We start from the raw sequence: 20,824 nt of genomic DNA on the forward strand, positions 1-20,824 counted from the left end.
TAGACAAACGCAGAATGACAAGTGGACAGCGGCAAACAGACCTTCATCACAGCCGCAATTATGCAAGTGTGTCATTTGTGTGACGACAGAATACTGTGGGCCTCCTGCTAGGCCCTCCTAGGATCTGAGCTACTTTCCTCAGAGACCGGGTGGCCCCCCCGGCCCCGCCCCCCCCCACCGTCTGCAGGGACACTGGGGAAGAGGAAAGGAGCTAATGAATGTCCTTCCCTCACAGAGTCCACAGGGACATTTAACACCAAGCTGAGAGAAGATGGTGACACTTCAAATAACCTATTTTTGGAAAAGAACCTGAAAAAGAATAGATGCATGCGTATGTAGAACTGAATCACTTTGCTGTGCACCTGCGACTACCACAGCATTGTCAATCAACTATACTCTAAAACAAAATAAACATTAAATTAAAAAAAAAACCCATTTTTTCCCTAGGAAGCCGAAATTCCTCTCAAAATCGAGGAACAGCTTTTGGAGCTTTACTGAGGGGAGGCAGGGAAGGAAGAGGGGCTGAGAAGGGAGAAGGGCAGGAGCTGCGGAGAAGCAAGGGCTCTCGGGGTGACCAGCACTGCCCCCCGGCGCCCCTCGCGCCCCCAGCCCACCCCTCCCAGGACAGCGCCCCGCTGACCCCCACAGAGAATGAATGGAAAACTTCGTCTTCAGACCTTCGCTCTTGGTGTCACAAAACGAAGGGGAAAAAAAAAAAGGTCATGATAACATCTTGACACCAAAGCTTCTCAAATAACTCAGAACATTTTTCAGGAGCTTGACGTGCCTGAGAGATGCAACCAGGTCACTGGTGAGGATTCCGAATCTCGCTCCTAGAGTCTGAGGTCCAGAGAGGGATGTGCGGGGAGGATGAGATCTTGGTGAGACCCTCCATGGAGAGCAGGGGGAAAACACACCTGTGTTCACACCATCAACCATTTTCTCAACGACGTGTCGGTAACAATACCAGGTAACAAGTTTATTCACAAATATAAAAAAAAAGGTCTTACAAAACTAGTTGTGTAAGAAAACCAACATTTACAAATTTATAAATTCCAGTATACAAAACAGTCATGATGAGGTCTAAACTGATGCAAGCTGACTGCCTTAAAGCAATGATGGATTTTTTCCTTTTCTATTTTTTTTTTACTAGCACAGACAATAGTGCTTAACCTAGGTCACAGCAACATTAACAGTTTATCTAAAGTAGAAAAATCTATACTTGAAAAATATATTCCACATACACAAAATTAGGAAACCCCAGGCCTTTATGTGGCTGTTCTCCAGTCCTCCTCTCATCCTTGCGGATGAGTTCCGCAGCAGCAGAAGTCACAGGGATTCGCGCCCCAGCCCTGTTATCCGCTAATGGCGACTTCCCGGCGTTGCTCCCTAGTGGCGGAGTTTATCCGAGTTCTGCAGGGTACGCCAACGACAGGAGATGCCAACTGGATCGTCCTCTCCAGCATTTACAGAGTGTAGAACATGACATCATTGTATGTTTCCATACTACATGGTTGTAAAATGTCTTCCTCTTGATAAAAATAACCCAAGATTTTTCAAATGCAACATCAAATGAAATCAATTATTAACCCTACGTATTTCTCTACTGATCAAAAGTGATGTTTCAGGATTTGGGGCCAAGGTCTCATTCCCACCGATGTCAGCTTTCTCCTGCAAGGGTTCGCCTTCGAAGTCAAAGAGGGCTGTACATATAGAAACCACACTCAGGTTACAAAAAGAAGCACCACCCTGGCCCATCTGACCACGCCACTGCCCTCAACAAACATGATCAGACTGCAGACGACAGCACACACGTCACTTACGGCGGAACCTGCATTTTCATGGACCTCTCTGATCAGATCCTAAATACTTTACATACGTTTCCTAAAGGCAAGTCTCAGAAGAGTTGGTGAGTGCCAGGGCTTAAGAACCACTGGTTTAGGCTAAAAAAGTTAGAGAAGAAAGAAAGTCAATCAACATGACTGGGCACCAGGTAGACAGGAAAGGCTGTGCTAATATCACCACAAGACGCTCTCATTTCCCACTTCAGTCAAAGGAACGGAGGTCACGTGCACAACGTAGCCAACCCAGGGGGCCTGAGCTGCGGGTGGAGCGACAGTTCCAGCACGGGGGAGAGGCCCTGTGAGAGCTGACTAACGCAAGAGGGTGAAGCATGGGCAGGAAGGGGGAAGACAAGGATGTCCCAGCAAAGGCAGGTTTCTAACGCTCACTGTAAACTCTTTTTTTTTTTTTGGCTATGCTGCATGGCTTATGGGATCTCAGTTCCCTGAGCAGGGACTGAACCCAGGCCCTTGCTGGTGAAGCACCGAATCCTAACTGCTGGGCCACCAGGGAATCCCCTCTAATACTCGCTTTAAATGTCAAGTGGAAGACACTGATTTGGGTGAGCGACTGGGAAACAAAGTGTCTGAGCACTCTCTCAGTCTATTTCTTTGTTAAGTGCAAACGGAGCAGAGCTAGTCATAGCCACCTGAAAGACAAGAGCCAGAGCTGACCCCCAACCTTCCAACAGGGAAAATCAACCCTGCGCAAACAGTTCCTCTCCTGGGCGCAGAGATGAAAAGCCAAGGAGCCATCCCTGGCTCACACCTGAGCTGGGTTATTCACTCTAGAGCTGATTCTAGGACATAAGTTCCAAGCTGGTAGCTGGCAGAATCCCGTCATAGAAGCTCCAGGCTCTTAAATCCAAGGCCACCGGCCTAAGGTGGGAATTACTGTGCCCAGACTGGAGGCAGCCCTATAATACCCTGTCCGAACGACACGACGGCAGTTACAGACCTTCCCCTACACGCTGCCTACAAGCTGTGCTCTTCCTTCTGGTCCTCATGTGCAGAGCGGTCCCCTAAGACTGCTCACCCGGCGTCACGTTTCAGTAGCAGGGAAACCTGACATGTCGTCATTTCTAAAGCCTTTAGTATAAAATACGATGCACATAAAAGATCGTCATAAATACCGATTTTCCATGAAAGAGAGATTCTGGATCTTTTAAACTCAGTCCCAGGGACAGAAGTAACAAACGCCCCCCATCAATGGATTTTTACAGAAGTCTGCTGATCTAGGATGCTTGCGTTGAGGAGCTTTTAACTCAGAGGGACGGGCAGTCCTTTCCAACGACATTTCCAACGACAACCCAGGCCCTTCTTCTTACTAACTCAGTCAGAGTTCACGGGACAGTGGCTGAGGCGAGACGTGTCGATTCTGCAAAGATTTGGTCTCTTCTGAGTCCCAGTTAGGACAGTTAACATCATCTATAAACCCAACACTCAGGCAGGCCTCGTGAAGTCGATTCTAACCTCCTATGCTAATTATTTAGATGAGGAAAAAGTGACCTTCAGTAAATAGAAACACTCCCTTTTGAACCCATCTTACCTAAAAACTAAGATAAGTAATCTGACATTGACTTTTAGTAGGATATATGAAATTATTTCTGGAAAGAAAATGTAAATGAAAATTTATGCTCTGGGTTTTCAGTCTTGTCCAACCACATCCACCATGAAAAGAAGCATGAATGCATTTCTGTTTCTCCTTATAGCACAAGCTCCGAGGCTGGAAACTCGGGCCCTTGGGCTCTGAAGTCTGCCTGAAGCATAGAAGCTTCTTGTGCAGGAAAGATGCAAAGTCTCACGAGGGCTTAAAGTCTCACGAGGGCTTGGAGTCTCTCTTCCTTGAGGTTTCAGCTTACAGCTGGTCTGGCTCAGAAGCAACTGGTTGAAGGGTTTAAAACGCCATCGGTTTGGTTCAGATTTACTTTCCTCCCCCAGAAGCCACACGAGGTCCAGACGGTGCTGAGTCCGTAAGCAGAGGAGCGGCTGCCCTTTGGGCTCCACATGAGACTTCACTGCAGAAAGAAGCAAGTCCTTTCGGCCTCCTGAAACGGCGACAGAAGGAGAGCTTTGAACACAGCACCTTACAAATTAAAGCCCTAAACCGTGATTGTAAAAATGTACGGTGCTTAGCTTTTCCTAATTGTACACACGAATTGAACAATATATGGACAAGAAGCTCCTGTTAAGGGTGTCCCGATATCAGGTACCTATGTACTCTGAGAATAAAAATAAAGAGTTCCTAACACCCCACAGTCACTCAATACGTGCAAATAGTCCTTAAACGATGAAAATGAGCCCCCCAAAAACTGTATCAGCGAACAATTCTTTTGCTGATTTTCAACCTCAAACATTTAAAGCTTGTTTCTGTGTTGCATTTCTTTAAAGCAAGCGTAGGTAAAGATTTTAGGATTCTTTAGTCCGTTCTTTAAAAAAACAAAGATGGTTAATGATTAATGCCATTCTTAGACTTTGAATTTAAAACTTCTATGAAGCTACTGGAGAAAGTTTAGAAAGAGTCTGGGAAGACGTCTCTTATAATGACCTCCCTGGAATACTCACATCACAGGGCAAACATCCTCCGCAGAGAGCAGCCTTTAGATCTGTCCCTTATCACAAAAGGGCAGTGACCTCACTTCGGGAGGGGCTGAGGTTTGGGTCACCTGAGTGTCACTGTACTGAGTGAAACCTTCATTCATGCAGTAACGCTTCATTAACTTATTTACCACTAATTTGGCATCGGTGACATATCAGATATATTTATGGAAAAAAATTTTTTTCAAAGGTCTAAGGAGATTATCTAGAAATAGAAACTTCTGAGGTTCTCTCAATAATAAGATAGTTTTATCAAATACATTGATCAACTGATATGATAATAACACCACAATAAAGCTACTGTGGGAGGCAAATGATACTTCACTGGCCGATAAGGAAACAACAGAGACCCTGATAGCCTGAGTAAGGACACCCCAGGGCATCTCATATCTGCTCTGCCATTCCATCCATTATTTCATGTTGACATTCGAAATGTTGCTTTAAAAACACCACCAAAAAAACCTTTTCCTGTTATTAAACAGGCTGGCTTCATTCTCCCAAATCTCTTAGCGAGGGATGTCTCAATATCTTAGTCCTGTTTCCTTCTGGGCACGTGTGTTTAGGGACTGTGATTACAATGGAACCACACAGACTAAAGAGAGCGCTCACGCCCATCGGCTCTATCCTGAGCCACAGCTGTCATGACCAGATTCTGGGTGGCGTTAAACCAGCCCCAGGAAGATGACCGTGTGAAAATACATTTTCGGAAACGAATGTATCACACATTAGAAATCTAAGCCTCACACCAAATACAGACAAAAGTACTGCAGCGCAGTAGATGGCATCATCACACTGTGTGCCTTTCACTTACGCTACATTATCTGTCAACCACAGCTCCATAAAGCTGGAGAGAAAGAGTGAACAGAGGTCAAAATACAAGTGAACGAAACTTATATTCAAGTGAAACAGAGGTTAACATACAACTGAGTGCCTGGGTAGGAGTTTAAAGTGTCATCGAAAATAAAGTAGAAATAAATTATTTAAAAAGGGGTGGGGCTGTTATGGCAACAGCTGCCCTCGTCCATCCCCCGAGCAGGAAACAGTGTCCTTCTGCATTAGGAGTGAGCACACACCAGGGGCCAAGCTCACTGCACGTGAACTTGAGAAGACAGCAGTCCTGCCCTCTGGTCCATTAACAGAAAGCTGCTGAAATCAAATTCTTTGCAAGAAGTAAGTTCAGTAACTATGACTAAGAGAGGTGCTTTTCAGAGTTTAGAAAAGATTCTCGCTTAAAATGGGCTCAAAATATTATTTGCTATTTTTAATTACAGGGAGGAAATGGAAATGATCTACCTTTTAATGATCCCGTTCCTGAATTCAGGATGTCCTATTTAGACTTGCCAAAATTATCTAATAGTTATAAGACAACACATTTTGGAAAGCCAATAAAACCCCTTCATTAATAAATTTCATGGAGCAACTTGAATGTAACATTTTCTCATTCATCTTATGTGTAATTATAACTTTCGGAGTTGAAAGTATCTTTATGTAGATCATAATTACCTTGACAGCAGTCTTTGAAAAGAATTCACATCAGGATGCACCAATCTTACACACGAAACTATGTTACTACAATGTTGCATCCACGTAGCTGTGACAAAAGGGCTTATCTCCCCCGCCTCCACCTCCTCCGCAACACAGACAGGAAAAAGGACAGGCTGAGCTGGTTCTGACTTGACCTGGCTTTGAGATGTTTTATTCCTTAGTTTTAGAATTTATATCACAAAACTGGGGACAAGCTACAAAATTAAGACGAGCGGTAATTCTGTTTCCTGACAATACTCTGAAGAACTGCGACAAGTCCACTGGTAGCACCATCACTGTAGCCGCTCAGACTCTCCTGACAGCAGATGCCCGAGAAGGTGTAATAGATACTCGTGAAGGTGACACAGCAATTTTATCATCAAAACCAAGTGACTTGATGGAAAAGAAACTTCAGCATCTTGTAATGAGTACGTGACTCAGATTAAACGTTGTGTCTTAAGGTGTTCATCTCAGAGTACGTGGCAGTCTGATAGGGATTTGGGATTAGCTGCCGAAGGGCCCGAGGTCCCCGAATCCTGTTTTCTGCATCCACCTCCCACCTGTTCTCAGGGCTTGTAACCTGCTCCGGGCTGCTGGGCAGTTCTGAGCCCCAAAGGTTTGTGGCCCATGTCCTGTCTGAGATCGATGCACAAAAACTAGTAAGCCTTTTCTTACTATCCTCACGAACAGTATAAAAACTAGGGGATGGCTCTAAAGAACAAGGTCAGTCAACGACCTTTCCCAGCTACAGAGGTACGAAGTGTATGTTTTGTAAACTGCCTAATTCATTTGACCTTCCTCCTTCATTTATCTCTTGTTCATTTCCTTTATTTTTTCTCCAAAGCCAAGTGTTTTCAGTACAGAATTCCCTGTAAATGCTTTACAGATTTTCTTCATAGTTTAAAAAGAAGTACTGCAGATTTAGATGCACATAAACCCATGTACTGTTCTTAAAAGGAACGCTCTCCTTCCACACGGACCTTAGACTGTGCCTGATTTTATTAGACGAGGATAGGGTGTCGCAAGGAAACAGCGGCGGTGCCCAGGAGTCTGGGGCAGCGTGCTTGTGCCTCAGTGGCTGCATCCCTGATCCGGGCCAGGAAGGGCCGCGGATGAGAGCAGCCCTGTCTGTGCAGAACAGGGCTTGGGGGCCTGGGGGCCCCGTTGCTGGGACTTTGCCCTTTTACACCAAGGCCGGCATCATTCTCCAGAAGAATGTATACCAACAACGCGTGTGCTCACATTCAGGAAATATTTATACACATTAAGTCAAATTCAGCAAAGGCCAACCTGGAGGAGAAGGCAGAGACAGAGTCCAGGTACCCTGAGTGCTTCGCTGCCTCCAGGCTTGCAGCCAGAAAGCCCCACCACCCTGCAGTCACCACCTCCCCTCACCCCAACCTGATTTCAAACCCTTCCATCTGGAAGGTTCTTCTTCTGCCAGATCACAACCCACAATCAATTTCCAACCAAACGGATCAATCATCAAAGCAGAGCGACCCCGTAAACCACAGAGAAAGAGACAGGAGGGAAAGGGTAGCTGCGGGGACCTAAGTCTCATTAACTTGACGGTAAATGGAGTGCACGGAAGTACTGGGCGTAAGAACATCACAGGGGAAAATGAAGGTGAGGAACTGCTTCCGAGATGCACCCGTAACTAACTCCTCTCTCGTTCAGGATGGCACTGGGGTGCAGTGCCGAGTAGCTGGAGTGACAAGAGGAAAAACAGAATGCGGCTGCCCTTGACGGCCTTATAGATTAGCTGTTAGTCAAAAAACAAACAAAAAGACTCCTAAAATTTAATTTAAATACATCCTCCTATAAGATACAAGAAGTTACGAAGGATGGAAAGACCTTCTCCCTAGGTTCCCCCGCATTTCATAGGGGACAGAGTCCCGTTCCCTCCGGGCTTCAAGTCAGCGCCATGCCCACACCGAATCCATCGCTGCCTCACCTGGGGTGGCGGCCGAGGGGTCGGGGGACAGACGTCTCCTCTCTCCTGATGCAGCCGGTCTCCGGCGCTGAGCGCGTCCTGAGTGGGCGCTGGTTCTGGCAGTGAGTCCTCGCGTCTCGATAAATCAGTAGTTTCTTTAAAGTTTTCAGGATGAGCTTGAGTTGGAACTGCTCCACCAACCAGATCCTCACGACCATCCGAGTCCGGGGAAGCCGAGCTTGCACTCTCCAGACGGAGAGAGTGAACGTCTTCTCCGGGGAGCTCAAGATAAGAGTCGCAAGAAGAGATGTCGTCGCCACCACTGGGGTTTTGCATCAGAGGCCAGGCGTCTGAAAACTCACCACAGATGGACCTCGGAAGGGACCCGAAGAAAGTCGGAGTCACTTCCCCTGATGGACCTGGGTTTCTGGACACACGTTCGAAAGAGCTGCTAAGTACTCTGTTGGGAGAAAAACCTACTACAAAACAACATTCCAGCTGTGCTTTTAAGTTTTCTAGGTGAAAGAAACAACAGTTTATTAAGTCACAATTCTTGTGCTTCGTTTGTTATAAACTTGCTTCAATACATTAAGTTAAATTACTCCATTTACTTTAAAACCGAATTTTTATACCTACTTCTAACCAATATAGTTATACGTAATCCGATGTCTAAAACATGCGGTTTCCTGGGTCTTGAGTTTCTTTGATCGCTGTTCTACAATTCTCCGAGCATGTGACATGCTAAAAATTCCTTTCAGATGATGAAGTGTCACAAATCGTGAATGTAAGACAAAAATAAAATTAGTGGAATATAAAGTATAAAGAATGTTGCACTGGCTACCAGTAACCTGAGAGATGACCTAATTCTCGCCAAAGTTCCTACCCCTACAATGTCTAGAATGTTATTAATAACACTAAAAAAGTGATGTCCCCATAGTTTCCCAGGAAAATGGGTAAACGAGTAGGATGTACATTTGCACACAGGAATATGAAGTTATATTGGTTAAAAACACCCACTCACCTGTCCTGATGAGTGGCCTTGGAATGCACCCGACAACCAGGAGTCTCCCGGCTGATGCCACAGGCCCCGTCACAGCACCGGGACGGGATGAGGTGGACGGGCCCTAGGAGAGCCGGCAGGGCTGTGAGCGCAGGGCTTGTTTATACCAGCTCAACACTGCTCTTGAAAATTCAGCTATTTGGGTGACTTTTGAGGGGGAAAGGGTTATGAAGTTTAATTTTTTCTCTTTTTTCTTATCTTAAAAATGGAGATGGAGAGTAGGATGGTGGGTCCCGGGGTGGGGGGAGGCAGAAAGAATGGGGAGTTAGTGTTTAAAGGGGACATGGTTTCAGTCTGGGGTCGTGAAGAAGTCCTGGGGTTGGTGGTAGCGATGGTGGCATAACAATGTGAAGGTACTTAATGCCACCCAACTGTACACAGAGAAATGGTTAAAATGGTCAGTTTAAGGTGATGTCTATCTTACTACAATGAAAATAATGATGAAAAGGAATGATGTGAGGCTTCGTGAAATGAGACTTTCATATATGCTGATGAGGGCGAAAGAGCACAGCGTTTCTGCAGAGTGGGCCAGCCATGCAGCGCGGAACATAAATGTCTAAACCCTTTAAAACTCAACACACACACACACACACACACACACACACACACACACCAACACACACCAACACACATACCTCTTTTTTTTTTTTTTCCTTCACTGCTAGGAATGTATCTTAAGGAATAACTACTTATATGCACACAGTTTTACAAACCATTATGTTCACTGAAGCGGTATGTATTTTTGGCTACAAAGATAACACACATTTGTTGAATAATAAACTTTAAAAATAAATAGATTAGATAAGAAATTTAAAATCAATCTTCCCCAATTCTCTAAAGTGCAAACACTGTCCACATTTCTGAACAGCCTTCTAGGCTTCTCTCTCTACATACACAGACACGTGTAATTCTGATTTTATAAAACCATAAATATAGTGAAGCATGTAGACAAATGCAAAGACACACATATAGAGAGAAAAAGACGTGAAGAAATTATATATTTATACACAAACACACACACACACATCCAAAGTTTCCATGAGGAATTATTTCTTTACTTTTATCAAAAGAAAAAATATTATGAAACTATTTCCCTTTTAAAAAATGAATGTTAACTACTGAGATGCAATTGCAAGAGCAGGATGGACACCCAGCCTTCACCTGAGTCTCGCCCAAAGCTGCCGCTCATCTCGTGTTACCCGAATACATGGTACCGCGATCACAGGGACGCAACTGGATCCACTGACAGGTATTTCAACAAACTCACGTCACCCTCACTGTGGGACATTTCAGATTTATTTAAACGCAAAGGCACTGCCATTCCCTGTAGAAATGGCTGGTTCTAGGGCTCAAGCAGGGAAAATACAAGATAAGCCTGGAAGGTCTTTCTGTGCCAGAAAATAAGAAAGTGCTAAGAGAATAATGAAGATATGTCCAAATGACCCGTGAGCCAGCTTGAAGGGACTGTCACTGGCCAAACCTAGGAAAATCTGAGCCTCAAAATAATGATCAAAAAAGATTGTACCCCACTGAACAGGGGCATCGAGTCCCCTTGAATGAAAGGAAATACACAGACGGGGGAGAAAGGAAGGTCTTGCTTTCCATAGGAAGTCAACGAATAAATGCAGACAGTAACCGTCAGCAGAGAAAGAGTTATGTTGAAAATGCCTTATCCCACATGTGAAATGTTATATTGAAGCAATCGAATCAGGAAACACTTAACTGCAAGGATGGTTACAGGAAGCAAAACACTGCCACGCTACTGTGTCCACAGGTGCCAGGGGACCTGTGAGGTGAGGACGGAGCAGGCGGGGGGGCGGGCTTCTGGAAGGGTTGCAGCCACGCCAAGTTCACCCTGCAAGGTCGTGGGGACGGGGGCAGGAAGTGCAAGTGTAAGCTGGGGTCACCTCGGCCCGTCTTTGCCCACGTTAGAAACCGAGTCCATCTGAATCACAGGCAGACCTGGCCGTGTTGTGCCTCCGGTGTCACTTTTTCCCAAAGGGGAGGTCTGTGGCAAGCCTGCGCCGGGCAAGCCAATCGGCACCACTTTTCCTACAGCATCTCCTCACTTTGTGTCTGTGTCGCAGTCGGGTAATTCTCACAATGTTTCAGACTTATTCATTACCATCACACTGGTTATGGTGACCTGCAACCAGGGGTCTTTGATTTTCCCACTACGACGTGCTGAAGGCTCAGGCGATGGTTAGCATTTTTCAGCAACGAAGTATTTTTAAATTAAGGTTCATACAGCAAACACATGGACACCAAGTGGGGAAAGCGGGGAGGGTTGGGGGGAGAATGAATTGGGAGATTGGGATACCAAACTGTACACTCTAAGTATAGGCAGTTTATTGTATGTTAACTGTATCTCAATAAAAGTTCTTAAAAAAAATTAAGATTCATACATTATTTTTTTAGACACAATGCACATTTAACAGACTACAGTACAGTGTAAACATAGCTGTTCTACACACTGGAAAACCCTAAATATCACGTGACTCGCTTTACTGCAATACCCTCTTTATTGCGGTGGTCTGGATCCAAACCCGCAGCATCTCCGGTGTCTGCCTGGAGTCCCTAAACTTTCACTCCTGTCCGTCATTCCAGAGGCAACTGTGGTTTGTGGAAAACCCTCTGCAATAGACCTGCCTCCTCCCTCTTCTGTAAGAAATCCCACGCTAAGACAGCCATGTGCAAGTTCAGCTGGAATCTGCCAGATGAGAAAGGAGACAGACCCCCTGCTCTACAAAAGGCTCATGATTTTAAATATGACCCAAAACAATAAAGGCAAACTTGCTTAAAAAGTTACTGAGAAATTCTAGAATTTTAATGAGATGCTCTCCTGTTTAATGCTTGAGACGCAAAATACCCAGACCATCAGGGGACGGGGGAGAGTGGCTGAACCAGATTAGGTTTAACTAGAAAACGGAGCAGGAACGCTCCTGTGCAGCTTCAGGGCCTGCGTTCGAGGGGCCCCCAAGCGCTCAACTTACCGCAGGTCTGGGCCGAGTCCCGGAGGCACTGACAACAGGCATGGCGCGCAGGGGCGCTGAGCCGGGGTCTGTCGAAACAGGACAGCTCAGAACCGCTGCACTGCAGGTCCTGTGCCCTCAGGGACCCTGCGGAGGACGAGAGCTCGGTCAGCGAGACGACGTCCCCAGGAGGAGCCCACGAACATCTCAGTGCGACCAGAACCACCCCAGCTTTCGCAGTTTTAAAGGAAAGGACAACGGTGGTTCACATTTAAAAATACTCCTTCTAAAAAAAAAAATAAAAAAAATAAAAAAAAAATAAAAATACTCCTTCTTACACGGAGGCACAGATACAAAACCATCGGTCAGGAAAGCTCGAGATGTAGGGTGCTTCTTCTGCCACTTAGAATGAGCTGCGTTTCTGCCGAGGGTGGGGGTGTCCCCGCCTCCGCGGGTCCCCAGGAAGCGATGCTGCCCTCAGCCACGCCCCCGGCGCCTCCTGGGGACCAGGCCCCTAGGAGGCCTATTTCCACGGGTCCCCTCTGTGCCTCTGGCTGCAACCTGACTCCCCTCTCAGGTCCCTGTGGAACACTGGGACGTCGGGGATGATAAGCGCCCTTCCCCAAGACGCAAAGACACGGAGCGCTCAGCACTTACAGCTGGGTTTCTTCTCCATAAACTGCCGCTTACAGTAGATGACGCAGAGGATGAGCAGGGCCAGCAGGACGGTGGCCAGGGCGCTGCAGATCACGGCAGCCAGGGCCGTGTCCCGCGGGCTGGAGGCTGTGGACGGGATCCTCACCAGGTTGACCTTGCTGGTACCTGAAAACCACGGGCATGGAATGAGTGCGTCTCGACCACCCGGGGGACTCAGACGCTCACACTGAACCAGGGGTTCCCCGCAGCACAACATCAGAGAAACCCCGGAACCTGGCGGAGGTGTTCTGGAAGGCTCAGACACTCCCTCCGCCCAGGAGATCGCCTGAGTACCGCCCCGCCGCCCGGCCCCATACGCGTGGATGCCCCGCCTCCGTTCCCACAGCAACCACGCGCAGCCCTGACCTGCGCTGTCAAGCCCACTGGACCAGGACCGTCTGGGAGCTAGCAATCTGTCGTCTTGCTCTGTCTCCCCAGCCCTTGGCAGTGTTGGGCACAGAGCAAGCACCTAACATTCGTTATTGAATTGGAATTAGACAGCCTGCGGTTTTAAGCAGCCTGAACGAAGGCACGCTTTGGGGGCAGCTTTAGGGGAAAATAAGGACTTGGGTCATTCACAACCTCCCAGTAGGCCCCCACTTTCTGAGACAGTAAACATTTTTTAAAGCCTTAGCTGTTAAATTACTGAACAACACCTAAGTTTTGGGGAAAAAAACAAATGCTGTTGCGACCTCACACGGACAGCACACCTCAGTGTGGACGGAGCACGTGTGGCTCACGGTGACTGCGACAGACTCGGCAGCTCCAGAGATGACAGGTTGGTGTCTGCATCTGTGCTGCACGGCACTAAAGGCCACCTGGTACTCCCCCCCCCCCCACCCTAACGTCCCTGGCTGCATAGGCTCCACCCCCATCCCAGCCCCCAACTCTGGTGCCCACTGTATGACCCCCGGGGCTACAGCCAGGGAGAAACTGCAGGGTTGATGTTACTGAATCATAAAAATAGGACAGCAGGCGCGATCGTTTTGGAATGTTGCGTCTTGGTGTATCTGTGCTCACTGCTTCTGGGCCACCCTGACACACACTTCTTATTGCCACTGGGAAAGGCCTTGACCCGGATTAACAAAATCATAACCCAATCATACAGTTTAAAGCTTATCTGTTTGTAAACATGTTTAATATTCATAAAAAATACCGCTCCTAGCTTTGCAGACATACTGTCATAATCAAGTTGCACACATTAGATGTTCACCATCTAGCAAGTTAAACAGATTACATCCCTGACCTGACAGAGATGAAATCTACACCTGAAACAGCCTGTCAGCGGACAAACTCACAGGAGGACAACTCACAGGAGGACGTACGAATGCAAGCACAGCCCTGCAAACACTGACCAATAAATACATGAATAGGAATTTATATCTAATGCAATTACAATCGTAGGCTACGCTGAAGGGTAAGTGACTTGGGAAATGGATTACCTATTGTGACCAAATGGCGAAGCTAATTTATGTTTGTGAGAAAGTGGTTTAGCTCACGGTGAGATGAGGCCCCGTAGCTTAAACTTCCCACCAAATAACCAACCTCTAGTCCATACCAGGCATTAGCAAAAACCGTCATCAAACTGAGACATAATACATCTTTTAAGCAGAAGATATCAAAGTTCCTAACTAGGCTGTAACTATTAAGGTAAATTCATCAGTCAGCGGAGTGTTGGATATTTAGAGAAACCCTACCAGGAACCAGGAATTCAGGTTCAAGGAGATCAAGATTAGAGTCTTCTGGGTTCCTATTGTTTAAAACCTTTCTAAAATGGAACTAGTCAACTTCCTTACCTTCACAGAAAGGAACTCTTTCTAACTTATGAACGAGCTGAAATGCCCTCAGATGAGGATTATGTTTTATATTTGGTGGTTTGTGACTCGGGGTTTATTCTCCCCAAGCCCATCAGAAAAGCCTTGTCACACATATCTTTCCAAGGAAGGGCACGAAGACTGTGATTTCAATGCTACTGAGCTGTCACCATAACATCAATTTTAAACATAGTTACACCAAATAAGCTCATTCTCTATACATTTCCCAGGCAGAAGCATCTGAAGGTGAACAAGAAAGATATGGAAGTTCCACCTCTCAGTTTTTGACACCTACATACGAAAAGGCATTTGTTAACGCAAACGCCCCTCCCAAGAATCCCCACGGGAAGCACGGTTCCGAAAGCCACGTTCTTTTTTGTTTTTAACTTTTATTTATTTTTTGGCTGTGTTGGGTCTTCGTTGCTGCATGGGGTTTTCTCTAGTTGCAGCGAGCAGGGACTACACTTCGTTTGCGGTGCATGGGCTTCTCACTGCTGTGGCCTCTCTTGTTGTGGAGCACGGGCTCTAGGCAGGCGGGCTTCAGTACTTGTAGCACGTGGGCTCAGCAGTTGTAGCTCATAGGCTCTAGAGTGCAGGCTCAGTAGTTGTGGCGCACAGGCTTAGTTGCTCTGCGGCATGTGGGATCTTCCCAGACTAGGGATCAAAACCGTGTCCCCTGCATCGGCAGGCGGATTCTTAACCACTGCACCACCAGGGAAGTCCCTGAAAGCCACATTCTTGATTCTTGTTTACATGGACAAGTTTATGACAACACTCACAGCAAACACCATCTTTTTATTTTAAATAGGAAATGGGTTCCTCATTCTTAAGTCTGTCATGTAAGCAATGCAGACAGAACTACAGAAGGTGTGAGATTTGGCTGAATATCATTGATTTTAGAACCACCCCAGAAACTCATTCACGTAAGTTCCTGATAAAAGCCTATTTTTTTTTTTTTTAATCATCCTTTTGACCTGAGCAGTAAAAACACAGGAGGGTGAGCGGTACCAGTGGTATGAAGTGGCTTCCACCCTACTAAGTTCTGGTTCAGAGAAGGATTTATCTATTACAAACCAAAAAAGATCATTTTTCTGACCTGTACTGGCTGCCAAGATACTGAGATTCAAGCGCCTTTCCACCCACGGCCTTGGCTCCACTCCCTGCCCAGAGCTCACCAAGCATCACCAACCGCCTCGACGCCTACAAGGCGTCTCACCAGACCCTGGCAGGGTCCTGACGTGGCTTCCGAGGAGCTGGGAGTAGAACTGTCCACGTTCTCGGGACAGTGTTCCCTTTTCTGGAATACACAGGCCTGTCTTACCCTAACCAACTACGTTATCAGATTCCGCTCTAGTCTCAGCCCTACCCTTCGGCAAGTTATTTCAGAGTGAGAGCTGTTTCTTAGCTTAAATTTTACGTTACAGGACACACCGTACAGGGGTTCACTTTCACACCGTACATTCCCTTAGGGGCTCAGCTCAGCTGGCGATGATGTTCTGAGTGTCTATCGTGACTAAGACATCTTATCCTACCAGGCACTGCGCAGGCGGAGTGAGGATCTGGCCAGGTGAGAACACGGGGGCACCGGCCAGGCCTGGTAGGAGTTTTTATAAAGTCTGCTCCCCTCCTCGAAGTGTGACGAGGTGTGGGAATCAGAGCAGAGAGACGCCCTTCTCGCACCTCAGCCTCTAAAGAGCTTTGGGACGTGGCTGGAGACACGTGTGTTGGGGGGATTTGTCGCTGGGCTCTGACTGGTCCGAGGAGGAGCTCAGGCTGGAGTGGACCTCGGTGTGCTTTCCTCCACCTGACATAGCCCACGCACCTCCGGTGACCCTGCCCGCCTGAAGACAGGGTGAAGTCCGCTGACCACCCACCATTCATAGATGAGAAAACCCAGACTTTGAGCACCTTGCTCAAGGTCACACAGCAACGTGCAGGCAGCTTGAGAACCGGAACCTTGCCTTCGGGTCTTTTTCGGTGGAGCCCCCGTCCAGGGATGCAGGCAAAGCTTCTGCCAGGTAACGACAAGCAGAACGTGGCTCCTCCCTGTGGGGAGAGGCCGGCCACAGGCCTCCGGACCGCAGACCTGTCCAGGTGTGCAGGTGGGCAGGTGCGCAGGTGTCCAGGTGTGCACGGAAGCCGTTCCATTCGAGGGCTTGTGCCCCAGCGTGCATCTCAGGGTCACACGAGCAGCTGGGCGGAGGGTAGGCTCTGCCGAGCAGCCTGCGTCTGGAAAGGACTTGAGGAGGAGCAGGCAGGAGGGGCAGTGCTCTCCGGGTCCCCAGACCTGCACCCACCAGTAACCACAGCTCTGCCTCCTCCTGAGCCCCCTGCGTTTTCAACCTCCCCCATGCCCGAGCGGGCTGCGTTTAAAATCCTGCTGAACGAAAGCTCCCTCCTCCCAGAGCCCGCTCCCAACAAAGGGCTGCTCGGGGAGGAAGGGGACTGGCCACCGCCCTCCGGCCCCTCCCCCAACCTCAGCACCCAGGGAAGCTTACACAGTGGCTCACATGTGGCACCAAGATCCACCGCACGGGGCCACAAGACTTCCTCTCAGGGCGGAACCAGCTTCCGTGCACACCTGGCCACCTGGCCACACGGACAGGTCTGTGGTCAGGAGCCCATGACCCCTCTGTGGCCTGGGCAGCGTCTCCCCACAGAGACGAGTGTGGTCTTTACATTAAAGAACAGGATTAAGTCAGACACTGCATCGCATGTCTCTGAAATTTACATTTCCGGTCTGAGCTGCTTTCCAGAGTCAAAAACCCAGCCGCCCACTGGACATCTCCACCTGGATGGAGAAGCACCTTAAGCTCAGCATATCCAAAAACAAGCCCTCGGCGACAACCACGCCCCACCCTCTTCCCACCCGCCCCCCTCCCCCGCGCCCCACGAATCTCTCCTCCCTGTCGTGCCGTCCGTCTGCAGCGCCCTCCCCGGGCTGCGGGCATCACCCCCTCTCCGTCTAGGTCTTTCCTCAAGTGTCACCTACTGAGTGAGGCTTCCCCGCCACGCTCTTTAAAACCGTCCTCTCTCTCCAGTGCCTCCCACCCGCTCCCCGTCCTCCGTTCCTCCCTGGTGTGTGCCACCACCTGACACTTTGCATAGTTCACTCGTTTGCCTCCTTGTCATTCTCCCCTACAGTGGCGGCAACACAGTCCATGCTGCTTCCCCAGACCCGCCCCTGCCTGGCAATTAAGCTGGGCCAGCAAGAGACCACATTTCCCAGCCTCCTTTGAAACCGGGTGTGATGATACGTGCAAATCAGCGTCAAGAGGGCCTGGAAGGGTGAGCAGAAGGGATGGTGTGGCATCGGTGTCATTTCCTCTTCAGGGACAAATCGCTCCAGACTCCCCTTCACGGGGACTGGAGCTGGATGAGGCAGACCAGTCCGGACCCCATGGGTGAGGAAGATGGATGAGGAAGCTACCCAAAGGCTGGCAAAGCAGCAGGGGCCAGAGGCTGGGCCTCTGAAGGACACCTGCAGTGCAGCTGAACCACCTGGACGGTTACAGAGCAGAGAGGAACTGCTGTCTCACAGAGGCTGCAGTACTGGGGGGTTTCCTTGTTATAGCAGCTTAGCCTTGACCACAACTAATTAAGTCCCTCACTGAAATACAGGCTCCACAAGGGCAGGGATGCTCTGTCCGCTCACCACTGTGCTGACAATACCTACAAGAGTTCCAGGCACACAGTTGGTGCCTAATAGACATAAATGATGAAATGAATGAGTGTTTGTGGAAGAAGCTGGAAACCTAAGTACTCCCCAAAGTTTGTTTACTGGGGAATTGTCCAGTGACTGAGACGAGATTATACCCACAATGCATGTGCCTTCATGCCTCCACCCCTGGCTGTGAGGCTGGTGACAGTACAGGTGCAAACAGCTGGGGGAAACAACAGCTGCATCTGCAGGCACTTGCTTTATGGTATGTTCACGTGACTCCAGGGGACAAAGCAAGGGCTGCTCAGACTTATCAATACACAAACCTTGAAGGTTATTGGCTATAATCTCAGGATGAGGATGAAACACATTTAGCTCTCTATTCAATTTGAATTAGTACCACACGGGCTCATCACAAAGGGATCTTATTTTAGTTATTATCCGCCAAATGTAATCTTAGTTAACAATGCACATGTAGCATTGATTTATAGTGAATTATTTCATGCCTGATTTATTATAGTGAATTACCAAAGAAGCCAGAGAAGAGGAGGACCTTCAGGAGGTCAAGCACCTCTTCCAACAAAATCTGCTTCGGTGTCAATTTCAGAAACTGACCATTAGGCAAATAGGACACTGGGAACAGTGTGATTGCATTCCTACCCTTCTGTCAAATTAGGCATAGCAATCTCACCTTTTACACCTCCCCTCCCCGCAACACCACTCAGAGGGATGGAGAAAATGACGTGAACATGGAGAGATCTGCTCAGATGGAGAAAATGACGTGAACATGGAGAGATCTGCTCAGATGGAGAAAATGACGTGAACATGGAGAGATCTGCTCAGATGCAGAAAACGACGTGAACGTTTAGAGATCTGCTCAGAGATCTCAACAGGAGCCCATGAATATTTTTGTAGAAAGTCATCCAAATTATTATCAAGGCTATCACCGACACCACACACCAAACAGACACCGCACACACCTACAGAGGGCCAGCCCCTTCTTATCCACTTTTGAAATGTCATAATAATCCTTCACAGCAAGGGTTTTGCAGATGAAGACGTGTGTTCAAATCTATGAACACTTTTTCATTTAAACAACCATCAGGCATTCATATTCTGGAAAGCAAACCAAACTACAGGATTCCTTGGTTTGTACTCCGGCTGGCTGGTTTATTTGATTTCAACATAAGTGTATTTTTAAACGCTGATGTCTTTCCTCATTTTTTTCAATCAAATTTACTGTAATATAAAGTCTTAAACAATTTGAATGGAAGATAAATTATTTTTAAAAAATGAAGACGTCTGTACAAATCTATAAACAGTCTTTCATTTAAACAACCATCAGGTGGTTGAATCTAGATTTGATCTGTGTGACTCTAAACTTTATGCTCTTCTAAAAAAAATTAAGTTATGCTCCTTCCAATATTCCAACAATATTGTTTCGAGCAAAAAAATACACTATAGTGTGAAGGGCTGCAGGATTGCACAGACCAGCAAATTCTAGTTAATTACCTAACATATACAATATACCTTGGCCTAATTTAAAACACAAATAGAGCTTCACCAATTCAACCTCTCTTGCCCCCAAGATTAAAGAGGCTATTGCCTTTTATCACAGTGAAAAAGAACACATGGCTCTTTAACTTATTTTTCAAATGTTCTTTTTAAGGTCTATATGGTAGAACTAGAGGAGTGTCAGATAAATAGAGGTAGGGAAGAACCAGTCGTAAATGGACTAATCATGCTTTCCGTCTGGGCTTTCACGTCTGAGATTTCACTAATGCCTTGTGTTTTCATCAGCGAGTTCACATAAGAAAATAATACATGAGGTTTCACACTATGTGACAGATCACTTTGGAAACCCCAACACAGCTGGAGGTGCGAGCATTTTCACTGGTGCATGACCATGTTTGTGGATGACCATGTTTGTGGATGACCATGTTTGTGCATGACCATGTTTGTGCATGACCATGTCTGTGCATGACCATGTCTGTGCATGACCATGTTTGTTTGTGGATGACCATGTTTGTGGATGACCATGTTTGTGGATAACCATGTTTGTGGATGACCATGTTTGTGGATGACCATGTTTGTGCATGACCATGTTTGTGCATGACCATGTTTGTGGATGACCATGTTTGTGGATGACCATGTTTGTGCATGACCATGTCTGTGCATGACCATGTCTGTGCATGACCATGTCTGTGCATGACCATGTTTGTTTGTGGATGACCATGTTTGTGGATGACCATGTTTGTGCATGACCATGTTTGTGGATGACCATGTTTGTGCATGACCATGTTGGTGGATGACCATGTTTGTGGATGACCATGTTTCCGCACGTGCAACTCAGTTAACGATGAGTTCTGGAAGGTAAGCTTCCAATTTAGATACTTTCTAATAATTCTCAGCAGTACATTCTGTCTTTGACTTTTAATTTCCTTCAGGTAAAATGCAAATCAATCCATTGCTTTCTGTGCTCTTTCAACACCACCACCACCATCAACAACAACACCCATGTTGAATAACTCTAACAAAATTAAAACCTGATGAATCTACTTCTAGCTATGTTCTTTAATTAAAAAATATATTAACGGAGAGCATTTTGCAATCTTAACTGAGGCAGGATATGGTCCTGGAGTGTAAGCTTTATCTTGTTAATCTAAACTGGTTAAACAAAAATATCTATGGTAACACTCAACATATGACTTCCAGATGTACCACA

At 47.1% G+C, this 20,824-nt stretch overlaps 1 protein-coding gene across 11 annotated transcripts in view; it reads right to left on the bottom strand.

Moving 5' to 3' along the window:
- Positions 1-960: 960 nt before the first annotated feature.
- The window catches only part of TNFRSF19 (TNF receptor superfamily member 19), a 113,555-nt gene continuing 93,691 nt past the window's right edge, over positions 961-20,824 (bottom strand). For 6 of the 11 annotated variants that reach the window (XM_057707430.1, XM_057707432.1, XM_057707429.1 and 3 more), the window contains 5 exons: positions 12,586-12,750; positions 11,950-12,075; positions 8,918-9,020; positions 7,918-8,356; positions 961-3,889 (listed from right to left, as the gene is read on the bottom strand). In XM_057707430.1, the coding sequence (XP_057563413.1) occupies positions 3,857-3,889; positions 7,918-8,356; positions 8,918-9,020; positions 11,950-12,075; positions 12,586-12,750 (866 nt within the window). In that variant the 3' untranslated portion in view covers positions 961-3,856. The remainder of the gene's footprint in view (positions 3,890-7,917; positions 8,357-8,917; positions 9,021-11,949; positions 12,076-12,585; positions 12,751-20,824) is intronic. The other 5 variants (XM_057707434.1, XM_057707439.1, XM_057707437.1 and 2 more) reach the window with 4 other exon arrangements.

The sequence above is a fragment of the Hippopotamus amphibius genome, chromosome 14 (genome assembly GCF_030028045.1).
Source record: "Hippopotamus amphibius kiboko isolate mHipAmp2 chromosome 14, mHipAmp2.hap2, whole genome shotgun sequence".
Classification (NCBI taxonomy): domain Eukaryota; kingdom Metazoa; phylum Chordata; class Mammalia; order Artiodactyla; family Hippopotamidae; genus Hippopotamus; species Hippopotamus amphibius.